The 12,951-nt window shown below is 41.3% G+C and overlaps 1 protein-coding gene across 4 annotated transcripts in view; it reads right to left on the reverse strand.

Moving 5' to 3' along the window:
* Positions 1-12,951, reverse strand: part of EPB41L4A (erythrocyte membrane protein band 4.1 like 4A) — a 267,439-nt gene that overhangs the window by 1,709 nt on the left and 252,779 nt on the right. For all 4 annotated transcript variants that reach the window (XM_043920178.1, XM_043920176.1, XM_043920177.1 and 1 more), the window contains 4 exons: positions 7,417-7,464; positions 6,208-6,276; positions 5,506-5,616; positions 3,916-3,997 (listed from right to left, as the gene is read on the reverse strand). In XM_043920178.1, the coding sequence (XP_043776113.1) occupies positions 3,916-3,997; positions 5,506-5,616; positions 6,208-6,276; positions 7,417-7,464 (310 nt within the window). The remainder of the gene's footprint in view (positions 1-3,915; positions 3,998-5,505; positions 5,617-6,207; positions 6,277-7,416; positions 7,465-12,951) is intronic.

Genomic DNA, 12,951 nt, shown 5'->3' on the forward strand with positions numbered 1-12,951 from the left:
CTGCATAAAAAAGTGAGATGAGGTGTAGGCAGGCCAGGCCACTGGCAGAACACTGGCATCATCGTGGAACTTAGGAAATGCAACTTTCCCACTTCCCCATGTCACTTGCATCCTTTTTCCACATGGCAATCAGATCAGCAATTTCCTTTTGGCACAAAGAATAATACAGAACAAAATCCAAACAAACTTTTTCCCACGGCGTCCAAGGCTCTGCATTATCTGCCCTCCTCCGCCTTCACTGTGCTCAGACCTCAGACACCGAGGCCCTTCCCAGCCTCGGCACTTTTTTATCATGCTCTTCCTTCTGCTTCCATCAGCCTTCCACGAGTACTCACGTGGTTGGTTCCTCCTCACCTGCGGGTTTCCACTTTCCAGGTTACTTTCTGAGATGGCCTTTGCCATATCTATCTAAAGTGAAGTCACCTGTCTATTTTCTAACTCAGACCTTTGTTTCTTCATAGTGCTTACCAAGTTTTTGGTTTTCTTTCACCTGTTCACTGTTACGTGTCAAGGCCAAGAGTCACCATCTTCTATCAAGGGCCAGGTCATAGACTGCCACCTGTCTCTATTGCATACTGTTTTTCCTTCCCTGCAAGCAACCCTTTAAAAACAAAAGTAATTAGCTCCTGGACCGTACAGAAGCAGGCTGCAAACTTAATTTATCCTATGGGCTGTAGTTTGCTGACTGCTCCAGTGAGTGCCTTGTCATTCCTTAGATGTGCTCACTAGATAGTTGTTGAATTCAGAATCAAAGGTGTCCCAGAGACAAGCTTAGATTCAGTGCCATTGATCAGAAGATGAATGGGAGTTGTTCCTGTGTGCAGCAAAGTGACAGCTATTCTTTCAACATTTCATGTAAGTTTTTTGAGATTCCTAAGTGGTGATTGGGGGCTTCCCTGATAGCTCAGTTGGTGAAGAATCTGCCTGTAATGCAGGAGACCCTGGTTCGATTCCTGGGTCAGGAAGATCTGCTAGAGAAGAGATAGGTTATCCATTCCAGTATTCTTGGGCTTCCCTTGTGGCTCAGCTTGTAAAGAATCTGCCTGCAATGTGGGAGACCTGGGTTTGATCCCTGAGAAGATCCCCTGGAGAAGGGAAACGTTACCCACTCCTGTATTCTGGCCTGGAGAATTCCATGGACTGTATAGGCCATGGGGTCGCAAAGAGTCAGACATGACTGAGTGACTTAGACAGTCTAGTTGGAAAAGCAGAAATACAATGAAATTCTCATTTGTATTGAAGCCAACTTAAATTTAAGACCAAGAAAAAAAGGAGCTCTGAAAAATAACAGTGCTTATTAATCCTCCTAGCAACCTCAAGAGGTAGTAGTTATCCACATTCCAAAGAATTTAGTCTTAGAAGTTAAACAACATTCAAAGCCACACAAGTGGTGTGTGGAGAGAGAGACACCAGTGCAGGTCCTGTCTGAAGGTGAAGTCTAAACTACTAGTCATGAATGTAATTTTTTTTTAATTGCTATCAACTTGAATTGTTTGGACAACCTATTAGCTCTCCCAGATTAATCAAAAACTAGGCAGATTTTAGTGGAAGCTGTGGTTAACCACGCAGATCTCTATTCCAGACTGAGGCAGTCATTCCCCAGCAGCCTGGAGAGACAGCTGCCACACAGCTCAAAACTGAGCCCCACCCTGGACTGAAGGTGGTCGGGCCATAGTCAGGCCCCCTCCCAGGGCACCCTTTATCCAGTCACTCGCTACATGGTGAGTGTTTAAGGTCCAGCCCCCTCATCTCCAGGTGGGAGGAATCGGAAGGGCCATCTTGGCTCCAGAGCTCCCCACGGGACCATCTGATGCCTTTCCTGGGACTCCACCACTCAGTTCAACTCTTGCCTATCTTTTATGCCCCAACAACTTTGATCCTAAAAGCACTTTTCAGTAAACTTCCCCCATGCAAACCTCCATCACAGAATCTCTTCCTAGGGAACCTAACCTAAACTGGCCCAGGCTTTTTCTGTCCTTGCTCAGTTCAGTTCAGTTCAATCACTCAGTCATCTCCGACTCTTTGCAACCCCATGAACCGCAGCACACCAGGCTTCCCTGTCCATCACCAACTCCCGGAGTTTACCCAAACTCATGTCCATCGAGTCGGTGATGCCATCCAACCATCTCATCCTCTGTCGTCCCCTTCGCCTCCCGCCTTCAATCTTTCCCACTCCAACACCACACGGTTCAAAAGCATCAATTCTTCGGTACTCAGCTTCCTCTATAGTCCAACTCTCACATCCATATGTGACCACTGGAAAAACCATAGCTTTGACTAGATGGACCTTTACTGGCAAAGTTATGTCTGCTTTTTAATAATGCTATCTACGTTAGTCATAGCTTTTCTTCTAAGGAGCAAGCGTCTTTTAATTTCATGGCTGTAGTCACCATCTGCAGTGATTTTGGACCCCCAAAAAATAAAGTCTGTCACTGTTTCCATTGTTTTTCCATCTATTTGCCATGAAGTGATGGGACCAGATGCCATGATCTTAGTTTTCTGAATGTTGAGTTTTAAGCTAACTTTTTCACTCTCCTCTTTCACTTTCATCAAGAGGCTCTTTAGTTCTTCTTTGCTTCCTGCCATAAGGGTGGTGTCATCTACATATCTGACGTTATTGATATTTCTCCCGGCAATCTTGATTCCAGCTTGTGCTTCATCCAGCCCAACGTTTCTCATGATGTTTAACTTTCGCATACAAGTTAAATAAGCAGGCTGACAATATACAGCCTTGATGTACTCCTTTCCCGATTTGGAACCAGTCTTGTTCCATGTCCAGTTCTAACTGTTGCTTCTTGACCTGTATACAGATTTCTCAGGAGGCAGGTCAGGTGGTCTGGTATTCCCATTTCTTTAAGAGTTTTCCACAGTATGTTATGATCCACACAGTCAAAGGCTTTGGCATAGCAAATAAAGCAGAAGTAGATGTTTTTCTGAAACTCTCTTTCTTTTTTGATGATCCAACGGATGTTGGCAATTTGACCTCTGGTTCCTCTGCCTTTTCTAAATCCAGCTTGACTATCTGGCATTTCACGGTTCATATACTGTTGAAGCCTGGTCTGGAGAATTTTGAGCATTACTTTGCTTGTGTGTGAGATGAGTGCAACTGTGCAATAGTTTGAACATTCTTTGGCATTGCCTTTCTTTGGAGGTGGAATGAAAACTGACCTTTTCCAGTCCTGTGGCTACTGATGAGTTTTCCAAATTTGCTGGCATATTGAGTGCAGCACTTTAACAGCTTCGTCAGCATCAAGAGAAAATTGGTCCTTGCTCAAGTCATTAACTGGAGAAGGCAATGGCACCCCACTCCAGCACTCTTGCCTGGAAAATCCCATGGACAGAGGAGCCTGGTAGGCTGCAGTCCATGGGGTCGCCAAGAATCGGACACGACTGAGAGACTTCACTTTCACTTTTCACTTTCATGCATTGGAGAAGAAAATGGCAACCCACTCCAGTGTTCTTGCCTGGAGAATCCCAGGGACGGGGAAGCCTGGTGGGCTGCCGTCTATGGGGTCGCACAGAGCAGCATCAGCAAGTCATTAACAAAAATGAATCAAGTTAAGCACAGTGAATGATAGATATGCTGAAGTCAGGGTTCTTAGGTTGTCCATGAACTTCCCAAATCGTATGCTTATGTGCTTGAAATGAATGCTTACACACATTTTTATGGGAAAAAGACAGTAGTTATAATTGCCTTTCAGAGGGATCCATGACCCAAACAGTCCACTGCAAACATCAAGCTGATACTGGTCCATTATAAACATCGTCTGTTTATAAACCTCGAACTTCCCAGGTGTGCCTTGTCTTGATCACACACCTCTCCTTCTTCTCCTTCCACGTTTTATACATGCTATTTTTTTAAACATGGAACCTCGTCATCAATACCATACCCTCTTAAAACCGATTATTTCCTACCTGATGAACTGTGGAACCACCAGAACCCTGAGCATCTGAAGAACGGGTCACAGGAAGTGGAGGTACAAGATCGGTTTTTGAACTGCAGAGAGTGAGTTTTAGAATTAATGACTGAGATAGTACCTAGAAGCACAATTTGAGTTGGAAGAAGCCTATAGCAAAGTAAACAGGTTTTAGACATCTTGCATTCCTTATAGTTACTACCACAGTGCTTTACACAGTGAGGCATTTAATAAATGTTTTTGAATTAAATTCAACAGGTTAAGTAATTTACCTCAAATCACAGCAAATAAGTAGAAGAACCAAGAATAAATTATAAGTATGTGCTTTTCTTACTGTGATATGTGTATAAATGGCTTTTTGATTTGTTCCTAGAGAAATACTTACTGGCCATGTATTCTTTTTTATTTAAAAAAAAAACCAGCTGTGGAGCTATGGACAACAATGTTCTACATTTTACAAGCAAACAAAAAATTAAAAAAACAAAACCTGACCTATATCTCTCTCTGATGGGCTAGTCTATCTCCCAATTTGTTAATGTTTATTTCAGTTTTAAGCCTTAATTCTGAGTTTAATGGTTAACATTCCTACCTAGCAATATCAAGTGCACAAATTTCCACGGGCTTCCCTGGTGGCACAGACGGTAAAGAAGCTGCCTGCAACGCAGGAGACCCGGATTCAATCCCTGGGTTGGGAAGATCTCCTGGAGGAGGAAATGGCAATCCACTCCATTATTCTTACCTGGACAATTCCATGGACAGAGGAGCCTGACAGGCTACCGACTATGATGTCATAAAGAGTCAGACATGACTGAGTGACTAACACACAGACAGTACTTTCATAAATGGATGCATAATTACTTTGTTAACACATTCATTTAAAACATAGCATTTATCATATTAAGCTGAAATATGGCTACTTTTCTCAAAAGAAAAACTAAACAACACAAACTACTGTAACACATAATATTTGCTATAGTAAAAGAAAAGATGAAATGCCGTCAATGCAAAAAGAAACTGTTATGCCAATTTCTCTCTAATATGGGTGCATTTATTATTCAAAATAGAATAGCTCATGCCTTTTTTCTGTCTTCTAAAAGCCTCAGTGCACAGCTTGGAAGGGCAATGCATGCGTGCTGAGTCACTTCAGTCGTGTCTGACTTTATGTGACCCCATGGACTGCAGCCCGTCAGGCTCCTCTGTCCATGGGGTTCTCCAGGCCCATGCCCTCCTCCAGGGAATCTTCCTGACCCACGGATCAAACCTGTGTTTCTTATATCCCCTGCATTGGCAGGCAGGTTTTTTGTTACCACTAGGGCCAGCTGGGAAGCCCTTGGAAAGGCCATAATTCAGTATAATTACAGTCTAGGTCTGTGCTATCCAATATGGTTGCCACCAGCCACACACTGCTGCTTACGTTCAAATTAATCACAATTAAAAATATTAGGTTTTTAGTTTCTAGGTCACACTAGCCACATTCCAAATACTCCATGTCCACAGACAGAACATTTCTATCACTGCAGACAGTTCCCTTGTACTCTGCTACCCTGGAGCCGTGAAGGGGATGACGTACTCACACCTGCCCACTTACTTCACTTCAGAGAGGACAGACCGCTCTCCGTCCGAGCACTGGGACCTGCGATACTGGCGGTAACTTCGCGGTGAATGAGAGTGCCGGATGCGGACCGGGTCACCTTGTGTCCTGAGCAAGCAAAGAGAAACCATGAAGACAAACACACCGGAAGTCAGGATGGGACCGACTTGAGGTTTTCCTTAATACTGTAACTGCGAAGGAGTAATAACTGAGAGTTTTAAAAACCTGATCTCTCTGAGCTTGGAAAGCCTATTTGGCTTTCACTTCATAAGTTAACAAAAGGAAACTACCTCCATCATAAAATGAAAATAAAACTTTATCATACAGCTGACCCCTGAATAATGCTTGGTTAGGGACACCAGCCCTAAGCGAAGTTGAAAACCCCCATGCCCCTTTACAGTCTGAATCCATGGATTCTGCCAATGAAGATCATACAGTACTGCTGTACTTAATTAGTGGGAAACACCCAGGACAAGTGGGCCACCCACAAACAGGCAGCTCTAGGAGAGCGTGACCTCAGGATAGAGCGACAATAATTAATTTAGCACACCATTTTCTACTTCTTCCTCTATAGTTATTTTTAATTTCAGTTAAAATGTAAAGACAAAGCACCGCAAGGAACACCTCTGAAGAGTAAGAATGGATTACTCAGTTACAAATATTAATAAAACTTTTTAAGATAGATTTTCAAAGACATACTCTATTTTAGTGTATGGAATCTCTTTTAATTGTTCTTCTGACAGTCCAGATGGATCCACAAGCTCTTTTCTAGAAGGGAATGAGCAAGAGAATGAAAGTTTTGACATAAACACTAACACCATTTACAATCAGCAGGTGAGTTTTCACCTTTCTAATCTTGTCTCAGCTTTCTTTAACAAAAAGAAAAGGTTTCTTTTCTAAGGAGAGCTGAGCACCAAAGAATTGATGCTTTTGAACTGTGGTGTTGGAGAAGACTCTTGAGAGTCCCTTGGACTGCAAGGAGATCCAACCAGTCCATCCTAAAGGAGATCAGTCCTGGGTGTTCACTGGAAGGACTGATGCTGAAGCTGAAACTCCAATACTTTGGCCACCTGATGGGAAGAACTGACTCACTTGGAAAAGACCCTGATGCTGGGAAAGATTGAAAACAGGAGGAGAAGGGGACGACAGAGGATGAGATGGGTGGATGGCATCACCAACTGGATGGACATGAGTTTGGGAAAGTTCCGGGAGTTGATGATGGACAGGGAGGCCTGGCGTGCTGCAGTCCATGGGGTCGCAAAGAGTCAGACAGGACTGAGCGACTGAACTGAACTGAATCTTGTCTTATAACGCAGTGTTAATAAAACTAATAGAGATATAAGCCAGGAATGAAGATTAAGAAAACTAGGGTCCATTTAGGACTTCCTTGACAGTCTAGTGGTTGGGAGTCTGCCTTCTAATGAAGGGGGTATGGGTTCAATCCCTGGTTAGGGAACTAAGATTCCACATGCTGTGGCCAAAAACTAAAATATAGAAATAAATAAAACTTAAAAAAATAAACCAAAAAAACTGGTATGTGTTTAAGGAAAAAATGGGAGGAAAACCTTTTCGGTAGCTCTTCTACCCTCTTGCAATTTTTCTTTATTCAGGATGTAGATGACTCTCCAGCATCCCCTATCTCCCTAGAAGGATCTGCTTCTCTCTCCCGGAGCAGGCGTCCTTTCCTTGGTATTTACTTGCACAGTGGGGCCCATCTGAGGCTCATTCACAGGCAGGGCTGACTGGCCTCGGGAGAGGTGGCGGGGCTGCCTGCTGAGGCGCCACCACGGAGCGCCGGGCCCCCACAGTGACGGCCGTTAAGACCACCTCGCAGGCTTCACCCGGGGCTGCCCCTCTGTGTCCTTACAAGTGCCTTCAAACCATGTGGGTTTTAAGAACAGTACTCACTGGATATGCTTCCATAACTCTTCTTTTGCTTGGATATCGGGACTTCTCCTATAAATAGAAAGAACAACACTCGTCTCGGCACACATGCTTCGTCCAATGATCTAATCTCTAACTTCAGCAAAGCCGCAATATTACTGGTTTCCAGACTGTGAAGTTCTTCTCTGCCAGCTGATACCAGACAAGGAAAGGCTGAACAAGGAGAGCTAATGTGGGATGGTTAGTACAAAAATACCAGACAATTTATCTGCTAGTCGGCTAAAAAAAAAAGAAAAGACATGAAAATCAGCCACAACCAGGGCTCCATTTAATGAAGAGCTTAGCAGTAGCGGGGCAAATCTACACACTCTCCAGTGGTGGTTTTACAATGAAGACTGATTTGAGGCTTCTGTTTCTGGTCCTTCTAACTACTCAGTTATATCAAAAGAATTCACCTTGATTGTATTAATATGGAAAAGTCCCAATGCGATCTGTGATTACATAGTAGAAGCAACACCACAAGGGAAAAGAAAACGGTGGGACAGCCAGGCTGGCAGACTGTGTGCCACTGACTCGCTGCCCTTTCTCACTGCATCTGACATTGCATTTCTGGGCTGAGGTGTGGGCTCACAAGTCCTGGGACACGTCTGTGGCCCGTGCTGCCATCTTCCCATATGCCCTTCTCCACCCCGTCTGTAGACTGTACAAATTTCTTCTCTAAGAACTACTTGAATAGAAACTGTACCACCATGTTTAACTTTCTAGAATGATAAATTCAAAGCCAGCATTCTGGTGTTCAGGGTCCCCATAAGAGCAGTGAGAACTAGAAATCTATGATCACAGCAACTGTTGCCACAGAATGATTTTTTTTGCCCCAGTGAGAAAATGATAAGCTTTTATCAGTCCTTTCAAGAGAACCAAGTTCTAACAAAGGCCCAAAGAAAAGACCTAAACCCTAACAATTAAAATGCCTGCAGGTAAATAAAGCCACCGATACGCTCTCCTGTGGAATTTTAAATTTATAATGTGTATCAGCATTTCTGGGCTCAATATCACTTTCAGCATATGATATTATCATTGCTTTCATTTTTCCCAGTTAATAAGGGCACCTCTGAGACTTTCTGTTAGGTCTTTCTGAGCCCACAGAATACAAGAAACTACTTTCTCACAACTGAACTAAGTAGTTTTTTCCTTTGTAGAGAAAGAAAAAAAAAATCTGTAGAGCTTTTAATCCACTCAAAAGGAGTCAAAACACAGAAGATAAGAGAAAGGGAACAAAGCCTTGGTCTCAGACATATAAAATATGGTATTGTTAAAGGTAGAGTTTGTTATCAAAAATAAAATTGTATGCTTAATAAACTTAAAATGCTTCTTTGGAAGAATTTCCTATATGGAATCTGCCTTTCCTACATGTGACTGATCTGGTTCACTAGACAATACATTAGCCCAGTCAACCACACTGCCACAGAGAAGGAACTAATATTGAAAAGCACTAAACTATTATTCTGTTTATATACAGAAAGATGAAAGAAGGTTCCATTGTAATTATACACCAGCATCTGATTCTCACAGGAAGTCAGTATTACATGGCATCTAGGTTAGGAAGCGATTCTGCGGGGAATCACACTTGTTTCAGGACGGTGCAGTGCTGAGACTGTCTTCAGAGCAGGGTATGTTGACCTCCGCACTGCTGACCCTGGGGTCAGACGCCATCCGTGGTTGTTGGGGGCTGTCTTGAGCACTGTCGGATGATCAGTAGTACCTACAGCCTTGACACCTAGATGCCAGTAACACCCTCCAGTGAGGCAGCCAAAAATGTCCCCAGACTTCGCCAAATGTCCTCTGGGAGGAAAGACTATCCCAGGGTAAAAACCACTGGTCAAAGGTATGACACGGCAGTACAACAGCCAAAGTCTGGTGAAGGAAGGAAGAGGCAAAATGACCATAAAGTTCCATTATGTGGATACTGAATAATGCTGGAGAGAATGCCACTGAAACAGGAATTAATTAAATCTTAAAAGAATGAAGGAAATGTTATAATTTGATAGCAGGAGGTAGGAGGGGAGGAGAATGACAAAATGAGGGGCAAGGAAGACACATTCCCCAAGACTGCCAACCCCAGGCCTAGTGGTGGAAAATGGTGAATGTGAGCAAAATACAAAAAGCAGGTAACAGATATTTCTGAGTGCTGGAATTGCACCTAATTTTATTTTCTTATTTACATTTTCTTATGTTGTCTGATTTTTTTTTCTTTTAGCCAAGAGAATTTCTTGCCTTAATTATCAGAAAAGAAAAAAAAATAAGGGTGTTTTCAGGTTTTATACTTATGGGTGATTCACACTGTTATACAGCAGAAACCATCACAAAGACTGTAAAGCGATTATCCTCCAATTAAAATTTTTGAAAAATTACTATTGGGGGGAGGAATAAATTAAGAGCTTGAGACTAACATATAAATACTGCTGCATATAAAATAAACAACAAGGACCCACTGCACAGCACAGGGAACCACATTCAGTATCTTGTAACAGCCTATAAGGGAGAAGAATCTGAAAACCCAGACGCGTTACTGATCGCTTTGCGTACACCTCAAACCAACCCAACACTGAATCAGTGACACTTCCATTCTTTAAAAAGTTGCTAATGCTGCAATTCCACAAGAAATGCCTTTCCTTCCCATCGCAGAAAAACTGGAAAAGTGTTATCTTAAGAGAGGGCTTCGCCAGTGACTCAGGGGTAAAGAATGCACTTGTAATGCAGGAGACTCAGGTTCTATCCCCGAGTTGGGAAGATCCCCTAGAGGAGGAAATGGCAACCTACTCCAGTATTCTTGCCTGGAAAATCACATGGATAGAGAAGCCTCGTGGGCTACAGTCTGTCCGTAAGGTCATAAAGAGTCAGACACAACTGAGCTACTGAGCACTTACCTTAAAAGAACATTAGTCCTTCCAGACATAAATATTGGCCCTAAAAGATTCAGAAATTTGGTCTACATGTTTGAATGCTATGGCATGTAATAGTCATGTATTTAACCAAACTGCATTCTCAAGTGCCAGCACTTTCAAGAAGTGTTAAGGCAGGGGAAAATCCCACAGCTAAAAGAAAAAAAAGCTAATATCCTCCAATTGCTAGATGACCTGTGACTTAATAAATGTAAACACAGGTTACATGCTGATGAGAACTGAATAATTTTTATGCTGACATTTGCATGCATTTCATCAATAATTTCATCATGCATGCATTTCATCAATGACCTCATGATGTGTGCAGCTCAACATCGTTTTGTGGATTCTGAAAGCTGTGGAATTTTAACAGCTATTTTTCTTAACTTAAAGGCCCTTAGTTATGCAGGTGTTTTACTTGAACTTGCCAAATAAATTTCTAAGAAAATAGAACCATGAGTTTCCACAGGTACAATGTATATTACAATGTATATAAAACACACACATGCCGTCTAATATTAGCCCAGTATTTTTCAAAAACATCTCTTATACACACCTTATATCAATAACTCAAATTAATATTTACCTTTCAGAGAGATTTCTTTGATAAGACATCATAGAAATAATTTTTCTTTTTTCCATATAGTCTTTTTCTACATCCCCCAAACACTCTAATTATATTATCTAGAAAATAGTATAACATAGAATATGTGCTATATATTATAGTAGAGTGTTAGTCACTCGGTTGTGTCCAACTCTCTGTGACCCCATTATAACTGACCAGGCCCCTCTGTCCATGGAATTCTCCAGGCAAGAATACTGGAGTGAGTTGCCATTCCCTTCTCCAGGGGAGCCAGACACTGAACCCGGCTCTCCCACATTGTACGTTAATTCTTTGCCATCTGAGCCACCAAGGAAGCCCATATTATAGTAGATAATATATTTTGTATAATACGCAAATGATACAAATTTTGTATAGTATACAAATATAATATACTGAAAATAATACATATGACAGCATTTGACTCATTTTTGTGATCACTGCCATAGTAGGAAATTTAGAGCTGAAAATGTGTTACTAAAAAAAATCAATTTTATAAAACATCTTTATTTAAAACATTCAGAGCACTTAACTCAGTAATTGTTCATCAAATTCCTGAGTGGTCAGAATAGACATGATTGTGAAACGTCTTAAATCTTCTCCTTCCCTCTCCTTCTCTTGGAATTAAAAAAGATTAGAAAGGCATAGAGCCCAGAAACCTAGTTGCTGAAGATCACTCAGGAGTCACTTCCGGGGACTTCATGCTAAATCTTTATCTAAGGCATCAGACTTCTGTTTTGTGTTTAACTGGGAACATCATTCCACCCTGACAACCTCATCTTTCACGTTTTTTCAATAGAAGTAGTAAGACATTATTGCCACCAGAGGGAGCCTGAGCCTTCGTGCACACACAAGTTGAACCTGTGAGATATTATTGTTTCAACTTTCATGCCTTTTCCAAATATCCCAGTGAATAAAAAAATTCACCCATGTAGAAAATAAGTTTCATAAGCTTCCCAATGATATGTAAATATCGATGTCATGGCAATGAAGCTGAAAAATAAACTGATAGGACCATTCCCACATTCAAGTAAATGATATCCAATCATATTTCACTTTATGTGCTTTAGGAGAAAGGATTTTGTATTTTATACAACTGTGTATCTCTGGTATTTAATAATGAACACAAGTTTCTAGTATTTCATTGGAGATTTAAAAAAGCAATGAGTGAATCATGTGTGAACAATGTATCATAACATTCTAAATCCTCAGTGGATACCTCTACATGGGCAATTGACACACAGGACAATAGGATTCAAAAATAGGGGAGTAACTGACAGGTATGTGATGTACTAAGTATCTTAAATGCTACATATACTTACAAATATTGATACATCTAAAGAACAATTTTAATTACTTTCTTCAGATGCTGCTCTATGTTTTCACTTAAAAGAAAAGCTGTAGTGGTTCCTAGAGATTCCTAAATTCTCAAATTCTAGTTTTAATATGAGTGTCCTCAACCTGCTCTTTTTTCTCAGTTCTTCCCCATTTCAAAGGGAAAAAAATCAAGTAACTTGTTTATATGGATACATTGAGACCTGGAGAACTTTTAATTGCAATTGTGAGTATTTATGCTGTCACTTGACATATGTGATGTGACTTAATGTTCAGCAAAATCTCTTCAGCATGGTATCATCTGTTGTATACATGACACTAAGAAGTTCATGGAGACGAGGTAATAACCTAACATTCAGAGGCCCAGAATGTAGACATAGGTCTGTTCTTAACAACAGCACCAATCAGATATTGTCTTAATTGTCAACAAACCTTGGGTTTTTAATGTCATGACTCAAATAGAAGGCAGAGCCCAGTATGTCCTAAATAAAGTAAGAATAATCTTGCTGAATTTTAACACTTCTATCTAGAAGCCTACCTGACATTTCCATTTGATCGCCAACTTGGTTTTTCAAACATAATGAAACAGAAAACTTAACACTTCCCGCAGATACCAGACCATCTCATTCCATCTCATGGATGAAGTATGTAAAAAGGCATGGCTACTCACTTAATCTGTCA

This window comes from Cervus elaphus, chromosome 12 (genome assembly GCF_910594005.1).
Source record: "Cervus elaphus chromosome 12, mCerEla1.1, whole genome shotgun sequence".
Taxonomy (NCBI): domain Eukaryota; kingdom Metazoa; phylum Chordata; class Mammalia; order Artiodactyla; family Cervidae; genus Cervus; species Cervus elaphus.